At 39.9% G+C, this 21,147-nt stretch overlaps 3 protein-coding genes across 3 annotated transcripts; 1 reads left to right on the top strand and 2 right to left on the bottom strand.

Annotated features, from left to right (window-relative positions):
• Positions 1-1,702: 1,702 nt before the first annotated feature.
• On the top strand, positions 1,703-4,581 carry LOC116261973 (rac-like GTP-binding protein ARAC7). Its single transcript, XM_031640946.2, has 8 exons — positions 1,703-2,027; positions 2,496-2,583; positions 2,772-2,881; positions 3,026-3,089; positions 3,302-3,366; positions 3,443-3,508; positions 3,663-3,766; positions 4,258-4,581. The coding sequence occupies exons 1-8, from the start codon at positions 1,929-1,931 to the stop codon at positions 4,292-4,294; spliced, it is 633 nt and encodes a 210-aa protein (XP_031496806.1). The 5' UTR covers positions 1,703-1,928; the 3' UTR covers positions 4,295-4,581.
• A 4,549-nt stretch (positions 4,582-9,130) lies between these two features.
• Positions 9,131-13,493, bottom strand: LOC116252270 (cytochrome c-type biogenesis CcmH-like mitochondrial protein). The gene is made up of 4 exons (XM_031626426.2): positions 12,730-13,493; positions 11,944-12,100; positions 11,676-11,807; positions 9,131-9,727 (listed from the first exon to the last, which is right to left on the bottom strand). Exons 2-4 carry the CDS (start codon positions 12,085-12,087, stop codon positions 9,527-9,529), a joined length of 477 nt encoding a protein of 158 aa, XP_031482286.1. The 5' UTR covers positions 12,088-12,100; positions 12,730-13,493; the 3' UTR covers positions 9,131-9,526.
• On the bottom strand, positions 13,334-16,083 carry LOC116246023 (F-box protein At3g59000-like). The gene is made up of 4 exons (XM_031617700.1): positions 15,791-16,083; positions 15,674-15,701; positions 14,808-15,401; positions 13,334-13,642 (listed from the first exon to the last, which is right to left on the bottom strand). Exons 1-4 carry the CDS (start codon positions 16,081-16,083, stop codon positions 13,334-13,336), a joined length of 1,224 nt encoding a protein of 407 aa, XP_031473560.1.
• Positions 16,084-21,147: the final 5,064 nt, after the last annotated feature.

Consider the following 21,147-nt stretch of genomic DNA (forward strand, 5'->3'; position numbering starts at 1 on the left):
CGTACAACTCGAGCCGAATACCGAAGGTGGAGGCAGGTGCGAGCAACTTGTAGGCAATTTGCCTATACATATCCGGAAAAATGCTTATTCTCATATTGATACTTTAATATAATTTTTTATCATTTATGTTCCTCTAAATATTTAAAATTTTATAACTAATGCCCCTTAATGACAATCTTTTAGGCTCTGCCCATATCCAGCAGCAGCTAGTGAGGACTGATACGAGCACCAACAATTTCAACTCAATCTTACTGGCACCGAATCGATCAGAACTCTGAAGTTAAACGTGACACATAAATAAGTTACTTCTATAAATTCTTTTATCTACAGGCAAGCAAAACCTAGGGCAAAGAAGGCGACGTTAGGTATTCAACGTTTGACTTGCTTTAATTTGAAAGGTTCGCTTTTGGCTGGCTTCTCAAGCACAAGAAACTCTTGAAAGGAGAGCTGTTAAAAGAAGAGCAGACATCGACCGATACACATTGTATCGGTCCTTGTATGACACCATGCCAGCCTATATAAAGCTTATGTTTCTTTCTTTTTGAAAACCAATTAAAAAAAAATTAATTATTTTGTCAAAAGCAGAAACGGAGAACAAATAAGACAATACAGGTTTGATGTTTTTTGCCCGTAATTTAGTTCAGATCAGATTCGAGTTGGATTATTAACTGTTCGGGGCGAGTGCACCGGGTCCCTTTTTCTTTCGGTGAGTATGGAAAGATCCAGACCCGAAAAATGACCCACCCGTTCGAAGCCCTAAATTTAGAGCTGGCCCGAACTCCCGATTTGTAAAAAAGGGTGTTTTCGTCATTGTGTGGATGAAGCTTCTTCACTCACCGGGCCCGAGAGAGTGGGCAATGCCGGAAGGAGGGCATTTTCGTCAACTCAGAAAACGTTCCGCCGCTCCTCGGAGACCGGAAAAAGCATAACTCCTCCGGCGATCTTTTGGCGAGGCGACGCCGCCGTTGTGTTCGGCGTGCATTAGAAGCATTTGAATCCACAAAACTTATACCTCTGGAAGTACTTCAATTTACAAAACTATCCCTCCACAGGGATGCCGTCAACTCATGTCATTCCGTCTCTCTCGCCGGCCGCTAAAAAATTCTAATGGCAACTGAAAGTTTAATTCAACTTTTTAAAGAAGGTAAAACATTTGAAGAACATAACTTCACAAATAAATGAAACCAATTAAAATTAACAAAACCGAAAGGCCCTTATATTCCTTTTGTTTTGGAGACTTGAAGTACATTGTTGTTTGGGTGGGCAGTGGCCTACCTTCAATTTGACAGAGCGTACCCCATTTTTTAACAGCAAAAAAAAAAAAAAAACACTTATAAAAATCAAAATAAAAACGTATCAACTGTTTACTCCGACCAACTATGCTACTAACTTTGTCCCTAAGATTTTCATGTGCCATTTTAATTCCTTTACATCCAAAATGTCCATATCACCTACTAATAAGACAAGGGCTACTAAAGTGGAAAAAATGGGGAAACAATATAAAAACAGAGACCGCCAATTTGTATGAATTGTTTATTTGATTAGCACTCGAGGAGCGGGACGGCACAAGCTTTTGGACAGTTTTGTAGTTTTGTAACAAATACTGGTGAATGTCCTCTGCTTTCTCACATAAGAGAGAGAGAGAGAGCACCTGAAGCTTACAGAGAGCCGTTTGGTTGGTGGGTCCAATCAAAAGCTTCTGTAGGTTCAAAATAAATGTCTGTTAGATTTGAAAATTTATGGGGGGAGTGGATGGATGGTACCTATAATAGAGTTTGACTGGATCGCCATGGCCCCTCTTCTACTAATACTTCTTCACTCTCCCTCTCCCCCTCTCTCTCACTGCTTTCCTGTAATTCGGAAAGTTTTCTTTCTGTACTTGACTTCTTCTTCTTCTTCTTCTTAGTAGTTCATCCTCTTCATGAGGGATGAGCGCTTCCAAGTTCATCAAGTGTGTGACAGTGGGAGATGGTGCTGTGGGCAAGACTTGTATGCTCATCTGCTACACCAGTAACAAGTTCCCGACTGTAAGTTTTCTATCCTTCCCACTAAGTTTTCTATCCTTGGCATGACTAAGGAAAAAAAAAACAAGTTATCTTTTTATTATAAATCGTTCATATCCGTCGGAAGTAGCTAGTTGGGTGTTGTTGCTTCACCGCATTAAACGGGAAGGGTACCATGGTTTCATTTTTTTTTCCTTTTACTTTTGCCGATGGACTCAAGCAGTTTCATTCCAGCAGATGACTTTCATTTGGACAGACTTCATATTTTGCCTGTAAATCTTGTCTCTGCTCTAGTTTTAAAGAAAGTTTCACTACTTAAAGATGGTTTTGATCTGTTATTCAGACAAAAATAATTGCCTTTAAGATCTTGGTACGTGGTACTTCTAAAAGTTTCTCTTGCATCATTTTACATGTGTTCACTAGGCGTCACGATACTCCATTATTGACGTTGTTTTGACAATGTTCTTGTTTTTGTTTTGGGGTTCTGAGCAGGACTATATTCCTACAGTCTTTGACAACTTCAGCGCAAATGTCTTGGTGGATGGAAACGTTGTCAATTTAGGACTTTGGGACACAGCAGGTATTTTTCTATGAGCAGAAGCTACCATTTAGCTGTGAGCGAGAGAGAGAGAGAGGGAGAGAGAGCGAGAGAGAGAGAGAGAGTCCACGGTTGGTAGAGGAGGGGCTTCTCTTAGCTGTTTGTTCTTTCTTTTTTTTTTCAAGTCTATCTGCGTGAACTTTACTAACTGGAGAAGGGCACATTCACAGGCCAAGAAGATTACAGTAGGTTAAGGCCACTGAGTTACAGGGGAGCTGATGTGTTTGTTTTGGCCTTCTCTTTGCTCAGCAGGGCAAGCTATGAAAATGTCCTAAAGAAGGTCAGCACCTCTTTACTCTCTTAGTCGCTGTTCTCTGAGTCAGATTATCCTCGTTCATAACATTTTTGTTGCAACTTTTCAGAGCCATCTTATTTGTTTTGCTCGGCTAACTCTTAACAATTGTGTGTCTTTTGTGCTGTGCAGTGGATGCCTGAGCTTCGACGGTTCGCCCCCAATGTTCCAATTGTTCTCGTTGGAACCAAATTAGGTGCGTTCATCGATCCATTTGATTGTAAATTTCACTTGAACGCTTTTGTAGTCCACATTTAGGCATAATCATTGAAATGTTGTTGTTATACTCTTTGTTACTGTATAATGGACATGTAATTTGTCATGGTATTTTGCAACGAAAAGATTGTTCACGGAAGATTATTCACGGAAATATGACCTGTCATAAAATTTTTCCTGAATCTTTTTCAGATCTCCGTGATGATAAAGGTTATCTGGCTGATCATACGGGTTCCGGCGCAGTAACAACAGCACAGGTAAAAGGGCTCCCGTGATTTTGCCTTACCCTTAACCTGATTCTTCTTGTTCTAATCACTGGCGTACTTGTTTCAGGGGGAGGAGCTAAGGAAGCAGATCGGTGCTGCCGCTTATATTGAATGTAGCTCCAAAACTCAGCAGGTTGCTAATTCTCGATCGCTCGACACTGAATGCAATTTTTTTCCTTCTGAAAACTGTTTCATTTTCATCTATTAGTAATTACAACTTATTTGATTTGGAATCTTTTCCATTGGAAAGTTATGGACATGCTTTTCTCCATTTTTTTCTAATGCAGAATATCAAAGCTGTTTTTGATACTGCTATAAAGGTTGTCCTTCAACCCCCAAGAAGGAAGGAAATGATTAAAAAGAAAAAGAGAAGTTCTGGCTGCTCAATCATGTAAGTGCTATTTGGACCAAGCACATGGAATGTTCATTCAAAAGATTGATCCTTTTAGGTGTATAGAGAAAACGGAAGATTTTTTGGACCAAGCACATGGAATGTTCATTCAAAAGATTGATCCTGTTAGGTGTATAGAGAAAACGGAAGATTTTGGGATGCTCCCTTTTATCTGATGATGAAGGAACCTACAGTAACAAAACGATGCCTGCTTTTCAATTCATAATTACTTTCAAGATTCATCTGCAGTTTTCATATTTATTTTGCTATTTGTTCTGCCACCATTCGCCCCATGAAAATTACTTTTCTTGACGTCTTCTTCGTAGTTCTGAAAACATGGGTGCCTTTTAATCAGAAGATTCATAACACGTTTTATCTCACATCTTAATGAATTTACAAACCTATGATTTCTTTCATTTTCAACTTCGTAAATAAATCTTTTTAGTTGCATAACAAGTTCTGTTGATTAACATTGCTTTTACTTTGTACAGGAGTATAATGTGCGGAGGCACATGTGTTGCTTATTGATGATCTTTGTTTTGGAAGGGGTTTTGATGCTCGTAGATGCGCAACACCATGCTTGTGTGCGTTCATCATATCAGGACAACCTGCTTCTCATGTTTCACGAATATATATATATATCTTTTATTTTTGTTTTAGTCTTGTAGCATCATGACGCACAGATAACATCTGATATGTTTGTTTTGAGTTCCCTACTGTTTGTAATGGCTGAAAGGAAGATCCTTTCTTCCAATGAAGAGAAATTTACGTGGTCTTCTAATTTCTACGTTTTCAATCTATATCCTGTGCTACTATATCATGTAAAAAAATTTGGAATCATCTCTGACTGACTGATGCAACGATTTTTTTGCTACAATTCCAGCTCTCTACTGATACAGACTTTCGAAGCTTTTATTTCATAACCCACATATAAGCATCTAGTGTTAATTTAACTTAATCTGCAACTTCAACATCCATATAAAAATGGCAACCTTGCTCTCTTCTTGCAAATGCCCTATCAAGTGAGAAAAAACCAAAAGACGTTCTGTTCCATATGAGGTTACAGCCTTACAGGTCACAGTTTTCATTGGTAAATTCTTAGCAACAGCTGTTAGTTAGAAGCACTCCGGTTGAAGCTTACAAAAGTTTTATCTTTAGGACAACTCTTCAAAAGAAGCGAATATCTGGGAAATCAACAGGTCAATTGTCCAACTTTTAGATCACTGCTATCTTTGATAATCGAATGGAAAAAATTTAATCCTCATGCCTCGATTCCTCCTTTGCTCCAGGAAGTGACCACAGATTTGTCGTGCATAAGGAGAAACAAGCGCACATGAAACCGAACTTATAATGCTCATCTGACAGCCATGAATCGCCCCCACTATGCCGATCCCTTTGGGCCTCCACCACTGTTAGTTGTTGGGGTGGGCAATACAGCACTTTTGCCAGAACCTGTCTGGTTTTCTCCCGGCGCACACTTGACTGTTTCTCTTCATTGCTTTTTGTTGCTGCCAACTCCACCATTCATGCCCCCCATTAATGAATTTGTCTGTCAGTTGCAGATTGAAATACAATTGAGAGGTGGTAATTATGAGGAAAGATCAGTAGTTCAGAAAAAAGTATTGAATCAGCACATCTGCAATGACATGATACATTTATGACATAATAATCTAGTCATTTTCATGGAATCTATTTTTGTTTAGCAGAATTTCTTAGAAGTTCATGGGGAAAAACTCGGTTTCATTGCTGGACATTGGACCAATACTGAATCTCCAAGGGATTATTTTAAGCCCCTTTGGATTAGATGGGCATCTTTTGAATACCTGAATTACTGTAGCAGAAATCTCTTGATTATCAACCCTATGATGAGTTTCGTAATGCTGGCATATGTCTAACTAAATAATAAGCTTAGTAAGCATTGGTAAAGGCTGGTTAAAGTTAAAGTGCAGAACTGTGGTGTGAGAATCACTGTTTCCACAGAGGTATCACGTTGAAACCAATAATCAATTTCATCAGAATAAGTCGCCAACCGATCCTTTATTTTCTTTCACAGTTATGGCATCTGCTTGGTAACATGATTGAGGCATCTAATGTGTATTTAGACTCTGATTGGACATTGCAAGTCATTCTGACAATGCATCAGTTCATGTTTCTGAGTTTAATTCTTCCAATAGACTGAACCAATTCGAAACAACTCAGGCAGATTCTCTGAATCTCTTTGGGGAATTCTACGTACCAAAATTGATAAAAACCATTGCCTTCAACCAAAGAAAAGATCATTATGCCAGAACCCCGAAATAATGTCATTGCTGTCATTTTTTACTTCCTTATGAAGCATAAACTTTAAACATGGGATCGATGGGATCTCTTTTGGGAACCCCATTTGTCGTAATCTTCCGACACCCAGAAGGAGCAGAAATGCTCAGAAGTTCCCATATAGGCTACCATCCCAAGACAAGAGAGCTGCACACGTTACATATTACACAGCATTTAAACTGAACATAAAATAAAGGAAACGGTATCTTTCCGTGTTGCTCTCTCATTTGTTTACTTCAATGCAAGCAGATTTCGCTTGCTGAATTATTTGTCTCGAATCAAATAACATAACTTGAAAAACAAGTTATAGAGAGAGAGAGAGAGAGAGAGAGAGAGAGAGAGAAGAGAACCCAAACCAGGAGAGATATAACTCTGCAACACTGCCAGTTCATGGATTATATATTGTAAAGATAACAGAGAAGAGGTTGTAAGGAGTGCCAACCCTTCTGTATCTAAGCTCCACTGCTCAAACCATATTACAAAGGGAAGTTCCTTCCTGTACCTTTTCGAAGACAAACCGAAGAAAATGACAAGAGATATGGCAATGGGGAAGGCTTGGGCTTAATTGCCAGGAGTGTTGAGTAACTTGAGTTGCTTCTTCCTTCCTGGCTTTTCCGGAACTATTGATCCAAAAAGCAGTAGCCCACAAGACGGTCATCAAGATTCCCATTTCCCCAAGTAAAATATTCCTATCACAAGCATCATGTGTAGCATTCATGGCGTATCCAGCGGGATCATCTGTCAGTGCCACCACCCGTCGACCGTCGTCTTTGTCCCATAGCAAGAGTTGTCAGAATCGGGATTGAAATCAGTGGCAAAGCGATTCAATTCGGAAGCTAGTTTAAAAAATATCAGATTGCAGTTTTGACTATTTCTTAAAAATATTTTAAGATTTTCTAATAACTGTATTTATATTTTTCGCATTTATGTTTTCGAGAAATGATTCTTTTAATATCCTTTACAATTCATACTAATTTCAGCCGAATCAATGAATTGCCGATTCATCGAACCGCCAGATTCACCGACTCAATTCAATAAATGCTTTCTACAACAGTGCACGTATAAGTTCTAGGAGATGGCAGCCGCACCATCATGATTTTCTTCTGAATCACAGACCAGAGACCACCAAACTACCCCATTCTGAACACAGACACCGACAGTCCCAGCGCATGAATAACCCGTGTAGGCTGCATTTATAAAAAATTCTTGGTATATCTTCTCATGTATTATATCATTCAACGTTTCATAGTTCATACAACTAAAATGAGTTAACATGGGCTTTCTAGCTTTTCTCCTTTTCTCGGGTATCTTCTCAATAAATGGTTCGTTGGAGGTCCATTAATGGAGGAAGGAGAAGGAAATTAATGGAGTTGCAGGAGTGGCAGCAAGAAATACTGCTAGGCCATTTAATTTTAATGGAAATGACAGTTGAGTAGGCACCACCTGTCAGGCAGCCATTATGCACTCAGATGAAGTCGAGCTAACCTGGACCATCCTGCAGTCACATTCACAGGCATCCTCACGTGCTGTTGAATCGCTTTCAGAACGGTTATTGCCGATATGAACTTCAGCCGATACGAATCGGCCATGTATCGAGATATTTCCTCCTTTTATTTAAACTTTAATAAAGATTTAAAAAATATTTAATAAAATCAAACTACTTAATCTTCCAAGCTGTGTATCTTCCAACATGGTTTTAACAAGCGGCCAGTCTGACGAATACGGCCGATACACTGCCCATACTGACAACACTGCGAGAGAGAGGGAGAGCCTAGAGAGGCAGGCTCTCTTTCTAAAGGCTCGTGGCATGAGGCAAAAGCATCCTGGCGTATGAGTTTGTTTTGGTTTGTGACCCAACGCTTGTGTGTGCCAGAAAAAGAAAGAGAGAGCCGACAAAATGGAAAATCATTAACAAAATTGAGTGATTAACAAAAAAAAGTCAGCAAAAACAAGAAGAGAAAGCAAAGAAGCAACTAATCAAAGCAAAGAACAAGAGATCTGAGAAAGAGAGAGAGGGGGGAGGGGAGGTAGAGAATAAAAAACTAATCAGTAGCCGAATTAACTCGTTCATCAAGACGGAGTGCAAGATGGACATCAGCCTTGACTAAATAGATAATAGAGTCTGCAGATGCAGTTGTCTTTCTGAACACCTTGTTGTTGCTCTCCTTCGAAACGTTCGCCTAGTATATCGCCAAGAGGTATAGTACAAAGGGGTGAAAAGAAGGAACAAACTAGAGGAGGGAGGGTCAGGCGAGAGCTATGACAAAGAAGGCCAAGCATAGGAAAGGATATGACAAAAATTCGCTGGACGTTTAAGCTGCATGAGTTTACTTATTATTTAACAATAAAAAATTCGCTGGTGCTTATAAAATTCAACTTACACACCAGACTTTCTCATTTTATTTTCTAATTCAATAATTTTGGACATTTTGCATGTGTATTTTTTTCATGACAACTGAATTCAATAAAGAAAAAAAACTTAGCTGGGTAGTCCTAAATGTTATATTTCTAGACATCAAAACCTAAGGACCCTAAATATAGACAGAGCGAGCCCCACACTTTAGGGGTGCTTTGTGGCGTTTGCTCGTCAACATGACATGACAATGTGCAGGCTGCCACCCGCGGACACCGGGGAGACTAGAAGAGTCCGTCAACCATTTCTAGAAGATTTGCATAACTGGAAGAACTTTCAGGAAGTGTGGAAATAAAGATTGGATCAGGGAGTAACTCATTTCTGTTAGGTACCCGGATCCCCTGAATCAAGGAAGGGTTCTTTTCTAGATGCAATGCACGACCGGACTTCAAAGCATCATAAGGGGTGGATAAACACAACCCCTGCCATTTCAGCCCTTTAATGCAATTATGCAACCCTTCGGCTCAACTCTCAACACTGCCTGAAGAAGATTATTAGTACCCATGAAAATCGAACATGAACATAAGACACACTTGTTAATGCTTTTTGAGCCCAACTAGCTATGCTTCACACTTTTTGAAAAGAGGAAGAGAGAGAGACACACACACACACATAACGTGCACAGTAGACCAACATCGAACAAAGAGTGTCAGGCACTCACCATTCTGATTTGGAGAGATATGATCAGCTAGTCTAACCTCCTATAGCTTGAACTCTTATGTTCCATCAGTTAGGAGTTAGTAATTGCTGACATGTAGAGTATAAAACAACCAAAACCGATTATAAATGGAACCGACTTTTGATGACTGAGACAGCGGCAACTGTAAGCACAGGTCGCCATGGCTTGTTGTCTACTCTCTAGCATGAACAGGCGCAAGATCATTATATCATGCCACGAATCAACCATAACTTACAGAAGCCGCGTGTAACAAAAGCTTTCAGACGGCGAACTTCATAGTTCATAATTTTAAGGCGTAAGCTTTGAACGTAGCTACAGATTTAGGATAAGCGATAGAAGCCAAGTTACGATCTTATGTTCCACGGTTAAACAGCTGCTGCCACCACCACCTTCTCTCAGCAGGTGGTGGTGTTAAGAGGTCCAGTATCGTTTGCTTCTCCTTTACTGTCAACGGCACGCCTCTCACAAGGTCTAATGTCATAACGTACACATTTGTCTTCTGCCTCCGTCTCTGGTAAGCCCAGACTCCGGCAGCTGCACCAGCTACCACAAACTGTGCAAGACAAAGGAAATTAATGCAACCATATGAATTTTACTGTAGAGAAAAGGAAAAGACAACAGCAGCAGCCACATGTTAGCTGAATCTACGTACAATTTCTGTTCCCCATCCAATTACTACCATTCAAAATGGTTATTTCAGCACTTGAAGATGTGCACAGTCATATTCAAACCATAGAAGATGGATACATACATGCAGTGAAGAGTGGTTTTATATGTTCGGTCCAAATCCTTTTATTTGCTCATATAAATAAGAATGAACCATAAGCTGTTAATTATTTGCTTTAATATTGTTCATAGAATTAAAGCAGAAAGTACATGAAGGCAGGATGATGGCGAGATGAGACAAAAATCCGTACATTTTTTAGACTGGTGGCACCAATCTAGATCAGATACCTTGGGCAATAGTACATCTCCAAAAATGAACACTGGTATGGGATCAAACATTAAAGTAGCCATGCAATGAAGCTCAACATCGACTTCATTTATGGTGAATGTTCATGCTATTTCAGAATTTTGCAATCACCAATCTTAATTCTGAAATCTCCAGACCTTTTCTTACAGGCCCTCAAGAGGGAACCTCAGAAACCATTTAAGATACACCTGTGGCTTATTTTCAAGATGACAGGCAACAATATATCTTGGTAGCTGGAATAGAACCACCAGTCAAGCTCCAGAAATTGATGTAGGCTTAGAAAAAACCTAGAATTAATATAACTTTTACAAGCATAACAATTTCCTTTTCCTAGAAATTGGTTTTACATATGGTGATATTAAAGATGATGTCAACAGTCAGTTATCATAATAGAAAAGGACTGAAGGAGTCAAAAGAGGAATTCATAGGGCTTTACAAAGTCAACGACAACCAACCTTCCAAGTTCCAAGTAAGGGCAGAAGAAACACAGGATTTTTGCACATTAAAAATTTAAGGAAAATTTTCAAAACAAACTTAAAAATTTGGAGATAATGAAAAACACACCTAACATTTCAACATCATTAAACCAAAACTCAGCTTTTCCAATGTTAAAAAGATCCAACAAATTATTTCTGCTAGCAGTCAAATTAATGAAAATTATCATTATATCCTCTAAAGACTTATATGGAATTTACACCTAGCTGTAACTATGCCTAGGTTTCTCTCGGATAATTTTTTAAAATTAATAAAGAAGTCTTTTTATATAATTTAGATATTGATAAGAAAGGATTTGGATATAGTTAATAATGTGCTAGTATTATTGGGATAGCTACGGAGGCTAATGCAAATTAATGAATTAACACTTACTTCAACCTAAATTAGTGATGAGCTAGGGATAAATTGACAGACATCATTATGTATGCTCTTAACAAATTTGAAAACTTAGGTGTGATTTTCAACTTCAGATGTGGCTTCCAAAATTTAACCAATTTATTCATGCATCAATGACTATGTAACACCGGTACCTAAGAAATCTTCCGTATCCATGCCAGACTTGCCAGTATTGCACTTCTTAGACACGGGTATGGGGGACCATTTGGGCACTTTTCCGATCAGATTTGGGTTAGACCAAGTTTCATCAAAATTTTGAGTGAAAGCTGTCAAGTCTCAACCTTTCACCTTATTTTGTCATTGTTTTAATTTTAATTTAATAAAATTATTTGTATCAATTATTTACTTTGGAACTTTGTTGTTTGATGAACTTTGTTGTTTGATGTACCATTTATGAACCTATGAACTATTTTGCTTCAATTCTATATATATATACACACACACACACACACACCCCACACACACAGTTGTATCCATGTACCCACATTTTTTAAAATTTCCATGGCCAAACCATTCCACCATACTTGCACCCACACCCATGTTATTTAGATCATCAAGCATAGGCTTCAGGATTATTTTCATGTAGAAGGAAAAGGCAACACAACTAAAAAAGGTAAGCAAATGTGCTAATAATTACCGGAGACAACCAGATTGCAGCAGTCTGAATGTCAAAACGTGGAGCATAAAGTACTGTCTCACCAAAATCTTCTTCAAGTTTTTTATAAATTTCTTTGTCAGACTTGCCAGCCCTAATCTCATCCCTGATCAACTGTAAGAAGTGAAAAATGTCATATAAGATGTGCAAAATGTAATGCTATGGATATTAATATTAAATTAGAATGACAATGCACTTCTTCCTAGATTTTCCTTGGCATCAACGCCTTGAAAGTTATCTAAGAAATTACCTTCCTAAGGAGAATTGCAACATCTGCCTGTGAGTCTTCAATAGACTGGCTTCCACACTCTGTACAACGTACATTGTGACTGATGTTCCTAGCTCGAGCTTCAACTATTCGCGCCTTCTTAACTTGATCTTCTTCACTCTCCATTTTAATAGAAGGACTAGAAGGCGTAACAACAGAGAACAAATGTTACTTGTTAATTCACTCTCTTGTGTTCGAGAAGCAACTTTTCTTTCTTGTGGGAGCGTGCCATGCATCAGGGTACTAGAAGATGAAGGGAAAACAGAAGAGCAAGAAATAATACATAAACACATGCAAGTACTCACACATAAACATACACCTTTTTAATGAGTACATGCGTGCAAGAAGCAATTATGGTGTAATCAAAAGAAAGCATGGCGCTTGCATATCAAGAAGCAGTGCTAGAGAACCACAATATGAAGCTTCATTTGCGTAGTCCAGTTCATATATAAGCAAGAAAATTGAACAAAGAATGATCTCTCTTCTTTCAGGCATTTCAACAAACAGTTGGACTACAACTAAAATTAATCATTTCATCAACAACCTTTCCCCTGTTTTCCACAACAATGAATATACATCTCTCAACGATCATTGCCATCTCAAACAAGCCATTATGAACTTAAAAAAACCACCAAAATTTTAATTATCAATTTGCTGCTGCTACATCAACTATCAAGAGAAACAGAAAGGGTATTGAAGAAGATGCCTACATGCCACAAAGTTTGATCTCGCGAAATGAAATTTCAAAAAAACAAATAACATGCATACCGTCTGAATCTCCCAGAAAACACTAAGGATTGGATGAAAATCGGCGCCCTCAACGGAAAGGAAGATTGACGTGAACGCGGACTGAAGCCACGGGGCTCGCACTGCAAGGTTTCGTTCGGGCAAATAAGGCTGTGAATGGATCGGATTGTTCAAAGGTACTCGATCCAGATACCATCACTCGGATAAATCTCTAGACTGGGGCGCTCATTTGGACCGGATTCGTTTTTTTCGCTCAAATTGGATTCTCTTCGGGTTCGTCGGGCTTTTGAAGTTGCTTCGATCAATACCCAAATGAAACCCAATCGCTTCTCTCTCCCCAATATAAGAAAGGATCTGGGGACTAACTCAAAAAAAATCTTCGTTCAAACCGATCAAGAACTGGAACTTTCTCCACATTTTGATTGCAAGGTTAATGGAAGATTTGATGAATACAACAGAAAAAGGAAGCTTGTGTTTGAGCTAATCACGTGAATGGGAGCAGTAAAAGATCTAGGAGCAACAACGTCGAAAGCGAAAATCTAAAAAACAAAAGGGACCAGATCAGACTATCGATTGATCGGAAGAGTTTACATGTTGGGGGGTTGGAGTAGTTTAGTTTGGCTTTTCAATCGAGTTCCCAGCCGGGGAATTCCAGTAGCACGGTAAGACGGTCCGGCCGGGTTGCCCGATGTTCCTCCACCGCCAGCCTCAATCGAACCACAAGATCCCAGGAGCGCCGCGCTTCCGCCGATGGGCTGATGATTATGGACGTCAGTCCCGGCGCCGCCTTGAGGAAGTACCGGACGAGCTCCTCGTCCCTTTGATAGCCTCCATACTGCTGCATAGTCAACGTCCTCAAATATGCGAGTGCAACTCTGACCTTCCTTAGCACGAACCGTGGATCCATTCCGTCCTCTGACGGGTTCATCTCGAACTAATAAAAATACAAAAAAAAGCACATGAAACCACGTTATATATATATATATGTATATAATTAGTTAAACCAATATTATTTTGAGATTGGTTTTAATATTTGAGATTGGTTTTTCAAGTATCTTTAGTTTGTAGGCCTGTCAATATTAGTCTTTGTGGAGAAAATTAAGGAAAGAGAGACAGAGCAAGGAAAAAAGGGGAGGCCTCCAAGTGAACCTAGTTTTAACTCATTAATTCTCTCTCTCTATATGTGGACATGTGCGCAAATGTGCCTTAAAAAAGTTTTGTGCATGAAACCTGACTTTAGGAATTTGGGTTGCAAATCCTTTTCTTTTTTACTTGATATCAACATAAAAATGCGTTCAACATAAGATCAAAATTTAGAAAATAAACTATTAACTGATTCTATTTCTCTGCCACTAATAGATACGTCCAACTGAGCCAAAATTTGAAGTAATCACCAATTAACACTTTCAACTTGATAAACTAATTGTATGAATCACATCTCATTCAGGTTAGGAACAAAAGGAAACAAAGAATAAATGAAAATACAGAACTAGCTAGATTAATGTGCAAATAGAGTTCATAACACATGTATGCATGTATATGCATACCTCGATTTGGAAGTCACTAGATTCTTTATTGTGCATTTCAAAAATTTGGTTCATATTTTCAGATATGTAGGTTTACCAGCCAGATGGGAACTTGTTCGTTTTCATTGATAATAATTGGATTCAGATTCGATTCAGAAACTCAACTTTAATGCTTCTCATATTCGAACATCGTTCGAGAAGTGTGCCAAGCCCGCGTAACTCCTCTACTGTGAGCCTTGCTCCCTGCACCACCATTTCCTCCACACCCGATAAGTGGTTCCGGAACTCCGGCAACAGGTACAGATAGCACCACCTCCCGATAACCTTCCATGAAAGGGAAATCAACAACGGACAAGTACAGAATAAATACATAGACGATTGAATTCATTCATATATACATCGCAGTTTGATTGAAGCTATACGTAAGTATGAACTCCACATGAAACGATAATGAATTAAAGAGCAACCGATGCAGTAATGAAGTTGGTAAGGATCAAATATGATATTTGCAGCTTGGAATTAATGCAGAGAAACTCAGAGAAATGGAATTGCAGAGACAAGCAACAAACGCACGATAAGTGTTCTCGCGGTGAGGATCAGCAAGCGAACAACACGAAGGCGTGAAAATGCATAGGTGATGATGAATTTTCTGCGCATCAGCATCGACGGATGTAGAGGATTGATGTCCAGTCGAGCAGTTGGCCTTTCCTCGTGGGAGAGACGGAGAACGTCTTCGACCTCCTCCAAGACCAAGTTGGGCATGTTGAATTCGAAGGGAGGACGGCCCCTGAGGAAGAACTTGATCAGGTGTGGAGCTTCCACGGGGAGTTCCGCGCCGAGGCACGAACAGTCGGAAATGGAGAGGGTGTGGAGCAGGGGGAGGTCGCGAAGCAGGGACTGGAGAAAGAGGAAGGTGACGTGGGAGTTGGCTATGGCGAGAGTGGTGAGGGAGGGGAAGTCCATGGAGGAGCAGTGCTGATTGAAGCGGCAGCGTCGGAGTTGCAGCACCCTCAGTGATGTGCAGCCGTACTGATTGAAGTTCAACCTGTACTCCTCTTTGGATTCGGCGTCAACGTTGATGCAGATTTCCTCGATCATTAACCTTGAGAAAAAGACTTGAGCCAATAGTTGATCTCCTGCTTGATTGGAGCATCTCGAAGATTGTATCTGTTTCCAAGTATACAACATGTTGAAGAGAAAGATCATATGGTGTATTTATAATCTGCCATACTATATTTTGTCAGAATTTCAATCTCTACCAGCATTTTTTTTATAAATAAAGAAAAAGATACATAATCCCCAAGATTCATTGCTTTCCTTTTTTTGTGATAGAGAGAGATCTTAGGTCTCTTACCAATATTCGGGAGGCATGTAGAATTCAGAAGATTTTAGATTGAATTCTTGCGAGTTAACAGTAGACCAGTACATTTAAACCATACCCTTATGCTCAGAATTCTGGAAAAGTACCTTTTAATTGATTAAATTTTGTAGTGAAACTGCACTAAGAAATTCTGCAGCGGCGTTGCATCCGATTCCTAGCTAGCTACAAAATTTACCTAATGCTGAAACGTTCAAGCGGCTTCCGACCATCCCGGATCGACAGGAGACGGGTGACTGCTTCAGTAAAGTTGCGTCTGGCCTGTTTCTGAGACGACCGGCGAAGCGAAGGAACGGGGAAATCGGCGATGTCGAACTCCAGGGCCGGCAGTTTGGGCAACAGCCTCCTCCACCGACCTGTCGCGGCGCAGGTTCTTATCGTGGACTTGAGATCCAGATGCCTGAGAATTTTAAGCATGATGGTCTCCTTGAGATCGGTGATTCGAGTAGCCCTTTTTCTTCTCCGAGGCATGGGCGCTGAAGAACGTTGCAGGAATTAGGTACCTCCGCTGCATGGAGAAAAGAAGATGTATGCTTGTTCTTCTTAGATACGCTGATCAATGGTCTTCCTTCTTTCGATGAAGAAAACACAACAAAAAACTGAAGACACTTTCTGGCTTAAAAAGGTGCAGTGCAGACCAATATGAGACTTCCTAGCTTATCCCACATTTTCTGCATAAAAAGCAGGTCCAAGAAAGACCAAAAGAAATGCATGATCCGTGATTCTCATAAATCTTGATTTGTTTTGGTAGGAGAAACTGCACAATCGAGCGCCCAAGAACCCAGCTTCTGCTATAGCAAATGGAACAAGAACAAGTTAGATGAGCACAAGACATGCTATTATTCCAATGTTTTTGTCACACGAATGCTCTCCACATGAACAAATTCCATCGATAGATTCATCTCCACCATGGGGATTCAAGCTGAAGGCTCTGGAAAGGGAGCGTCTACGAGCGCAATGCAACCGGAAGTTCTGATGGTTCAATGAAGGTAACGGATAAAGGATGCAAATAACAAAGAAAGAAGAAGTTGACTCAATCTCCATGCAAGAACATGTAACCGACAAAACTGAAGAAGATGAAAATGAAAGACTAGTCGTCAGCCTGGAAGAGCATCATCCCAGAGAGAGCAAGAGTCAGAGAGGGATGCGTGTATCCTTGAAATGACGGCGTGCGTTATTCTGCACTGATGCTCGATCGATCTGCTTCCCTGGTTCTGCAATAATGGATACAAGAATTATCAGAGAGAGAGAGTACTGCTGGTGACTGTAATAGGAAAGTTAAAACGAAAGGGTCAAAATCTCCCACGGGGCTTGGCTGAGCTCTGCAATTATCTCGAGCTTTTGATGAACTTGAGATCGGCGAGGCTCATTTTCAAGTGAACTAAAGCTTAAATATATCAATGCTCGGTTCATTTAGCTTCTCTACCAAGTTGAATTACCTTCTTGAGCAGACACATTGAAAAGCATAAAAAACCTTTCAAGATATTCAAAAATAATAAAAATAGGTATACATTTGACACCTTGGTATAATTGGCAAATGATCAGACTGCCTCTTGCCACCAATTTGATTACAACTGACCAAGTTAGGCTGGTTCAAGTCAGTTTAGACTGATCATGTATATGTATACATATACATATATAAGGCTGGGTATTGGGCCGGGCCATCGGCAAGTACCCGATACCCATGCCTGGTTAAAGGTACGGGCCGGCCTGAATGGGCCCGATAAGCTCCAATGAGCCTGATAATTTTTTTAATATTTTTTTATTTATATATATATATATATTATTTTATTACAATTAATTATATTTATATATTATTTTATGTTAAAAATATATTTTTTTAAATTTAATCCGGTTGGGCCCGAATCAAGCTCATGCTCCCGTTTTAATGGTCAGGCTGAACCCAAGTTCAGGCTCCAGGTGTCGAGCCGACCCTATGCCTACGTTTATTCCTACTCAGTAGCGCAAAAAGGTTGTCCCGCCACTCAACCAGTGAGTTGCCCAAGTAAGGTTGTCACGTCACTCGAACCAGTTAGTTGCCCACCTGGTGGCTGGCCTGAGCGGTGAGCCAAACTCCCTCGGGGCAATCTAATCGGATCTCTCTAACCATGCTTCAAGAAACTTAACTGTAATGCCTTAGTAATACTTGAAGAGATTCTAGGTAGGTGGTCTGCTGTTAGTTGTGCTTCAGCCACCAATATTTCCTGAATAATATGTTCTTTAAATCTTGCAACTCCAAGACCCTCAACCATGACACAAAGGTGAGGAAGAGAGAGAAAGAGAGCGCCAAAATGAAAATTCATTAAAAACAAAATGTGGTGATAAGATGTCACCCAACGGCCCGGCCCAGCGCCCAGCCTTAGGTAAATATATATACACACATGATCAACCTAGCTAAACTGGCTTGAACCAGCCTAACTTGGTCAGTTGTAATCAAATTGGTGGCAAGAGGCAGTCTGATCATTTGCCAATTATACAAAGGTGTCAAATGTATATCTATTTTTACTGTTTTTTAATATCTAGAAAGGTTTTTTATGCTTTTCAATGTGTCTGCTCAAGAAGGCAACTAAACTTGTAGAGAAGCTAAAAGAACCGAGCATTCATATATTTAAGCTTTGGTTCACTTGAAAATGAGCCTTGCGATCTCAAGTTCATCAAAAGCTCGAGATAATTGCAGAGCTCAGCCAAGCGCCGTGGGAGATTTTGACCCTTTCGTTTTAACTTGCCTATTACAGTCACCAGCAGTACTCTCTCTCTCTGATAATTCTTGTATCCATTATTGCAGAACCAGGGAGGCAGATCGATCGAGCATCAGTGCAGAATAACGCACGCCGTCATTTCAAGGATACACGCATCCCTCCCTGACTCTTGCTCTCTCTGGTATGATGCTCTTCCAGGCTGACCACTAGTCTTTCATTTTCATCTTCTTCAGTTTTGTCGGTTACATGTTCTTGCATGGACATTGAGTCAACTTCTGCTTTCTTCGTTATTTGCATCCTTTACCCGTTACCTTCATTGAACCATCTGAACTTCCGGTTGCATTGTGCTCGTAGACGCTCCCTTTCCAAGTCTTCAGCTTGAATCCACATGGTGGAGGCGAATCCATCAATGGAATTTGTTCATGTGGAGAGCATTCTTGCGATAAGAACATTGGAATAATAGTATGTCTTGTGCTCATCTAACTTGTTCTTGTTCGATTTGCTATAGAAGAAACTGGGTTCTTGGGTGCTCGATTGTGCAATTTCTCCAATCAAAACAAATCAAGATTTATGAGAATCACGAACCATGCATTTCTTTTGGTCTTTCTTGGAGCTGCTTTTTATCCAGAAAATGTGGGATAAGCTAGGAAGTCTCATATTGGTCTGCACTGCACTTTTTTAAGCCACAGAGTGTCTTCAGTTTTTTGTTGTGTTTTCTTCATCGAAAGAATGAAGACTATTGATCAGCATATCTAAGAAGAACAGGCATACATCTTCTTTTCTCCATGCAGCGGAGGTACCTAATTCCTGCAACGTTCTTCAGCGCCCATGCCTCGGAGAAGAAAAAGGGCTACTCGAATCACCGATCTCAAGGAGACCATCATGCTTAAAATTCTCAGGCATCTGGATCTCAAGTCCACGATAAGAACCTGCGCCGCGACAGGTCGGTGGAGGAGTCTGTTGCCCAAACTGCCGGCCCTGGAGTTCGACATCGCCGATTTCCCCGTTCCTTCGCTTCGCCGGTCGTTTCAGAAACAGGCCAGACGCAACTTTACTGAAGCAGTCACCCGTCTCCTGTCGATCCGGGATGGTCGGAAGCCGCTTGAACGTTTCAGCATTCCAGAATTCTGAGCATATGGGTATGGTTTAAATGTACTAGTCAACTGTCAACTCGCAAGAATTCAATCTAAAATCTTCTGAATTCTACATGCCTCCCGAATATTGGTAAGAGACCTAAGATCTCTCTCTATCACAAAAAAAGGAAAGCAATGAATCTTGGGGATTATGTATATTTTTCTTTATTTATAAAAAAAAATGCTGGTAGAAATTGAAATTCTGACAAAATATAGTATGGCAGATTATAAATACACCATATGATCTTTCTCTTCAACATGTTATTTAATCATTGTCATTATCATGTCTGCCTCTTTCGTCCTGCATTTTGTATACTTGGAAACTGCAGATTTCTCTCTCTCTTTCTTATCTTGTTGCGTTACTTGGAAACAGATTGATTTCTGTCACTTGTCTTATTCTATTGTATACTTGGAAAGAGACCACTCTCTCTCTCTCCATCCCTCTCTCATGTTCTGTTGTATACTTGGAAACAGATACAATCTTCGAGATGCTCCAATCAAGCAGGAGATCAACTATTGGCTCAAGTCTTTTTCTCAGAGGTTAATGATCGAGGAAATCTGCATCAACGTTGACGCCGAATCCAAAGAGGAGTACAGGTTGAACTTCAATCAGTACGGCTGCACATCACTGAGGGTGCTGCAACTCCGAGGCTGCCGCCATATATATATATATATATATATATATATATATATATATATATATATATATATATGACCGTGAAAGCTCTTGCAGAGTTTATCCTCCTGTATATGGTAACTCTTTGTTCATTCTCGGGCCTCGGATACTAAGCACCCACTGCGGCTTGTGCATCGAAATACAGGACGAGTACCTTACCTAATTGAACTACAAATTGGGCACCATGGAATCGAGGGAAAGAAAGTTGTTCAATATACCACAATTAGGTAATGAGCATTAATGATCGCGAAGCGCATAATAGAGTCTCAAAGGGCATGATGACATCAATATATATGTTGTGTTAATCACACAATATAGTGAAATGGATAGGCATGATGAGGATACAACATCGTGTATGTTTGGTGCATAGTAAAATATGGTTCGGCCATGGAAATTTTAAAAACTGTGGATACAAGGATACAACATCGTGTATGTTTGTGTGTGGGTGTGTGTGTGTGTGTGTATGTGTGTATAGAAATGAAGCAAAATAGTTCATAGGAGAAATATTTGGAAAGTGTTTGTACATTATAAATAACAGTACAGTGAATACTATCTCTAACGCCAATGGTGGCCTTACGTAGACTAGAAAAGTTTCCAGAGATGGTAAATAATTTCTCATCTTTGCTTTATAAGTTTTTTCGTGGTATTAGAGCAAGGCTTGCTGAAAAAAGCTTATACCTCAATGAGGGCCTCCAGATTACCAAAAAGGATCATTGACTTCTATGATTTCTTCGTCAAAATAAGAACTAAACCAGTTTTAAATAAGATCTTCCGTTGAAGACGAGGATGACCGTCACATAGCAGCATTAATGAAGGCACTAATGAAGCTGTTACAGGTTACGGATAATCAAAGAATGGTAACCGCCATGCAGCAGTCCACTGAATGCCATAGGGAAAAGAAAGATCTTTATTGTCACCGTTCCTTGTGTTTAGGAGAAATATTTTGAAAAGTGCTTCAAAATACATCATGATAACAGGGCGGTGCATAATATCAATAAGGCCCATGGTGACCTTCGGTGGGTAATGT

Source organism: Nymphaea colorata, chromosome 1 (genome assembly GCF_008831285.2).
Source record: "Nymphaea colorata isolate Beijing-Zhang1983 chromosome 1, ASM883128v2, whole genome shotgun sequence".
NCBI lineage: Eukaryota > Viridiplantae > Streptophyta > Magnoliopsida > Nymphaeales > Nymphaeaceae > Nymphaea > Nymphaea colorata.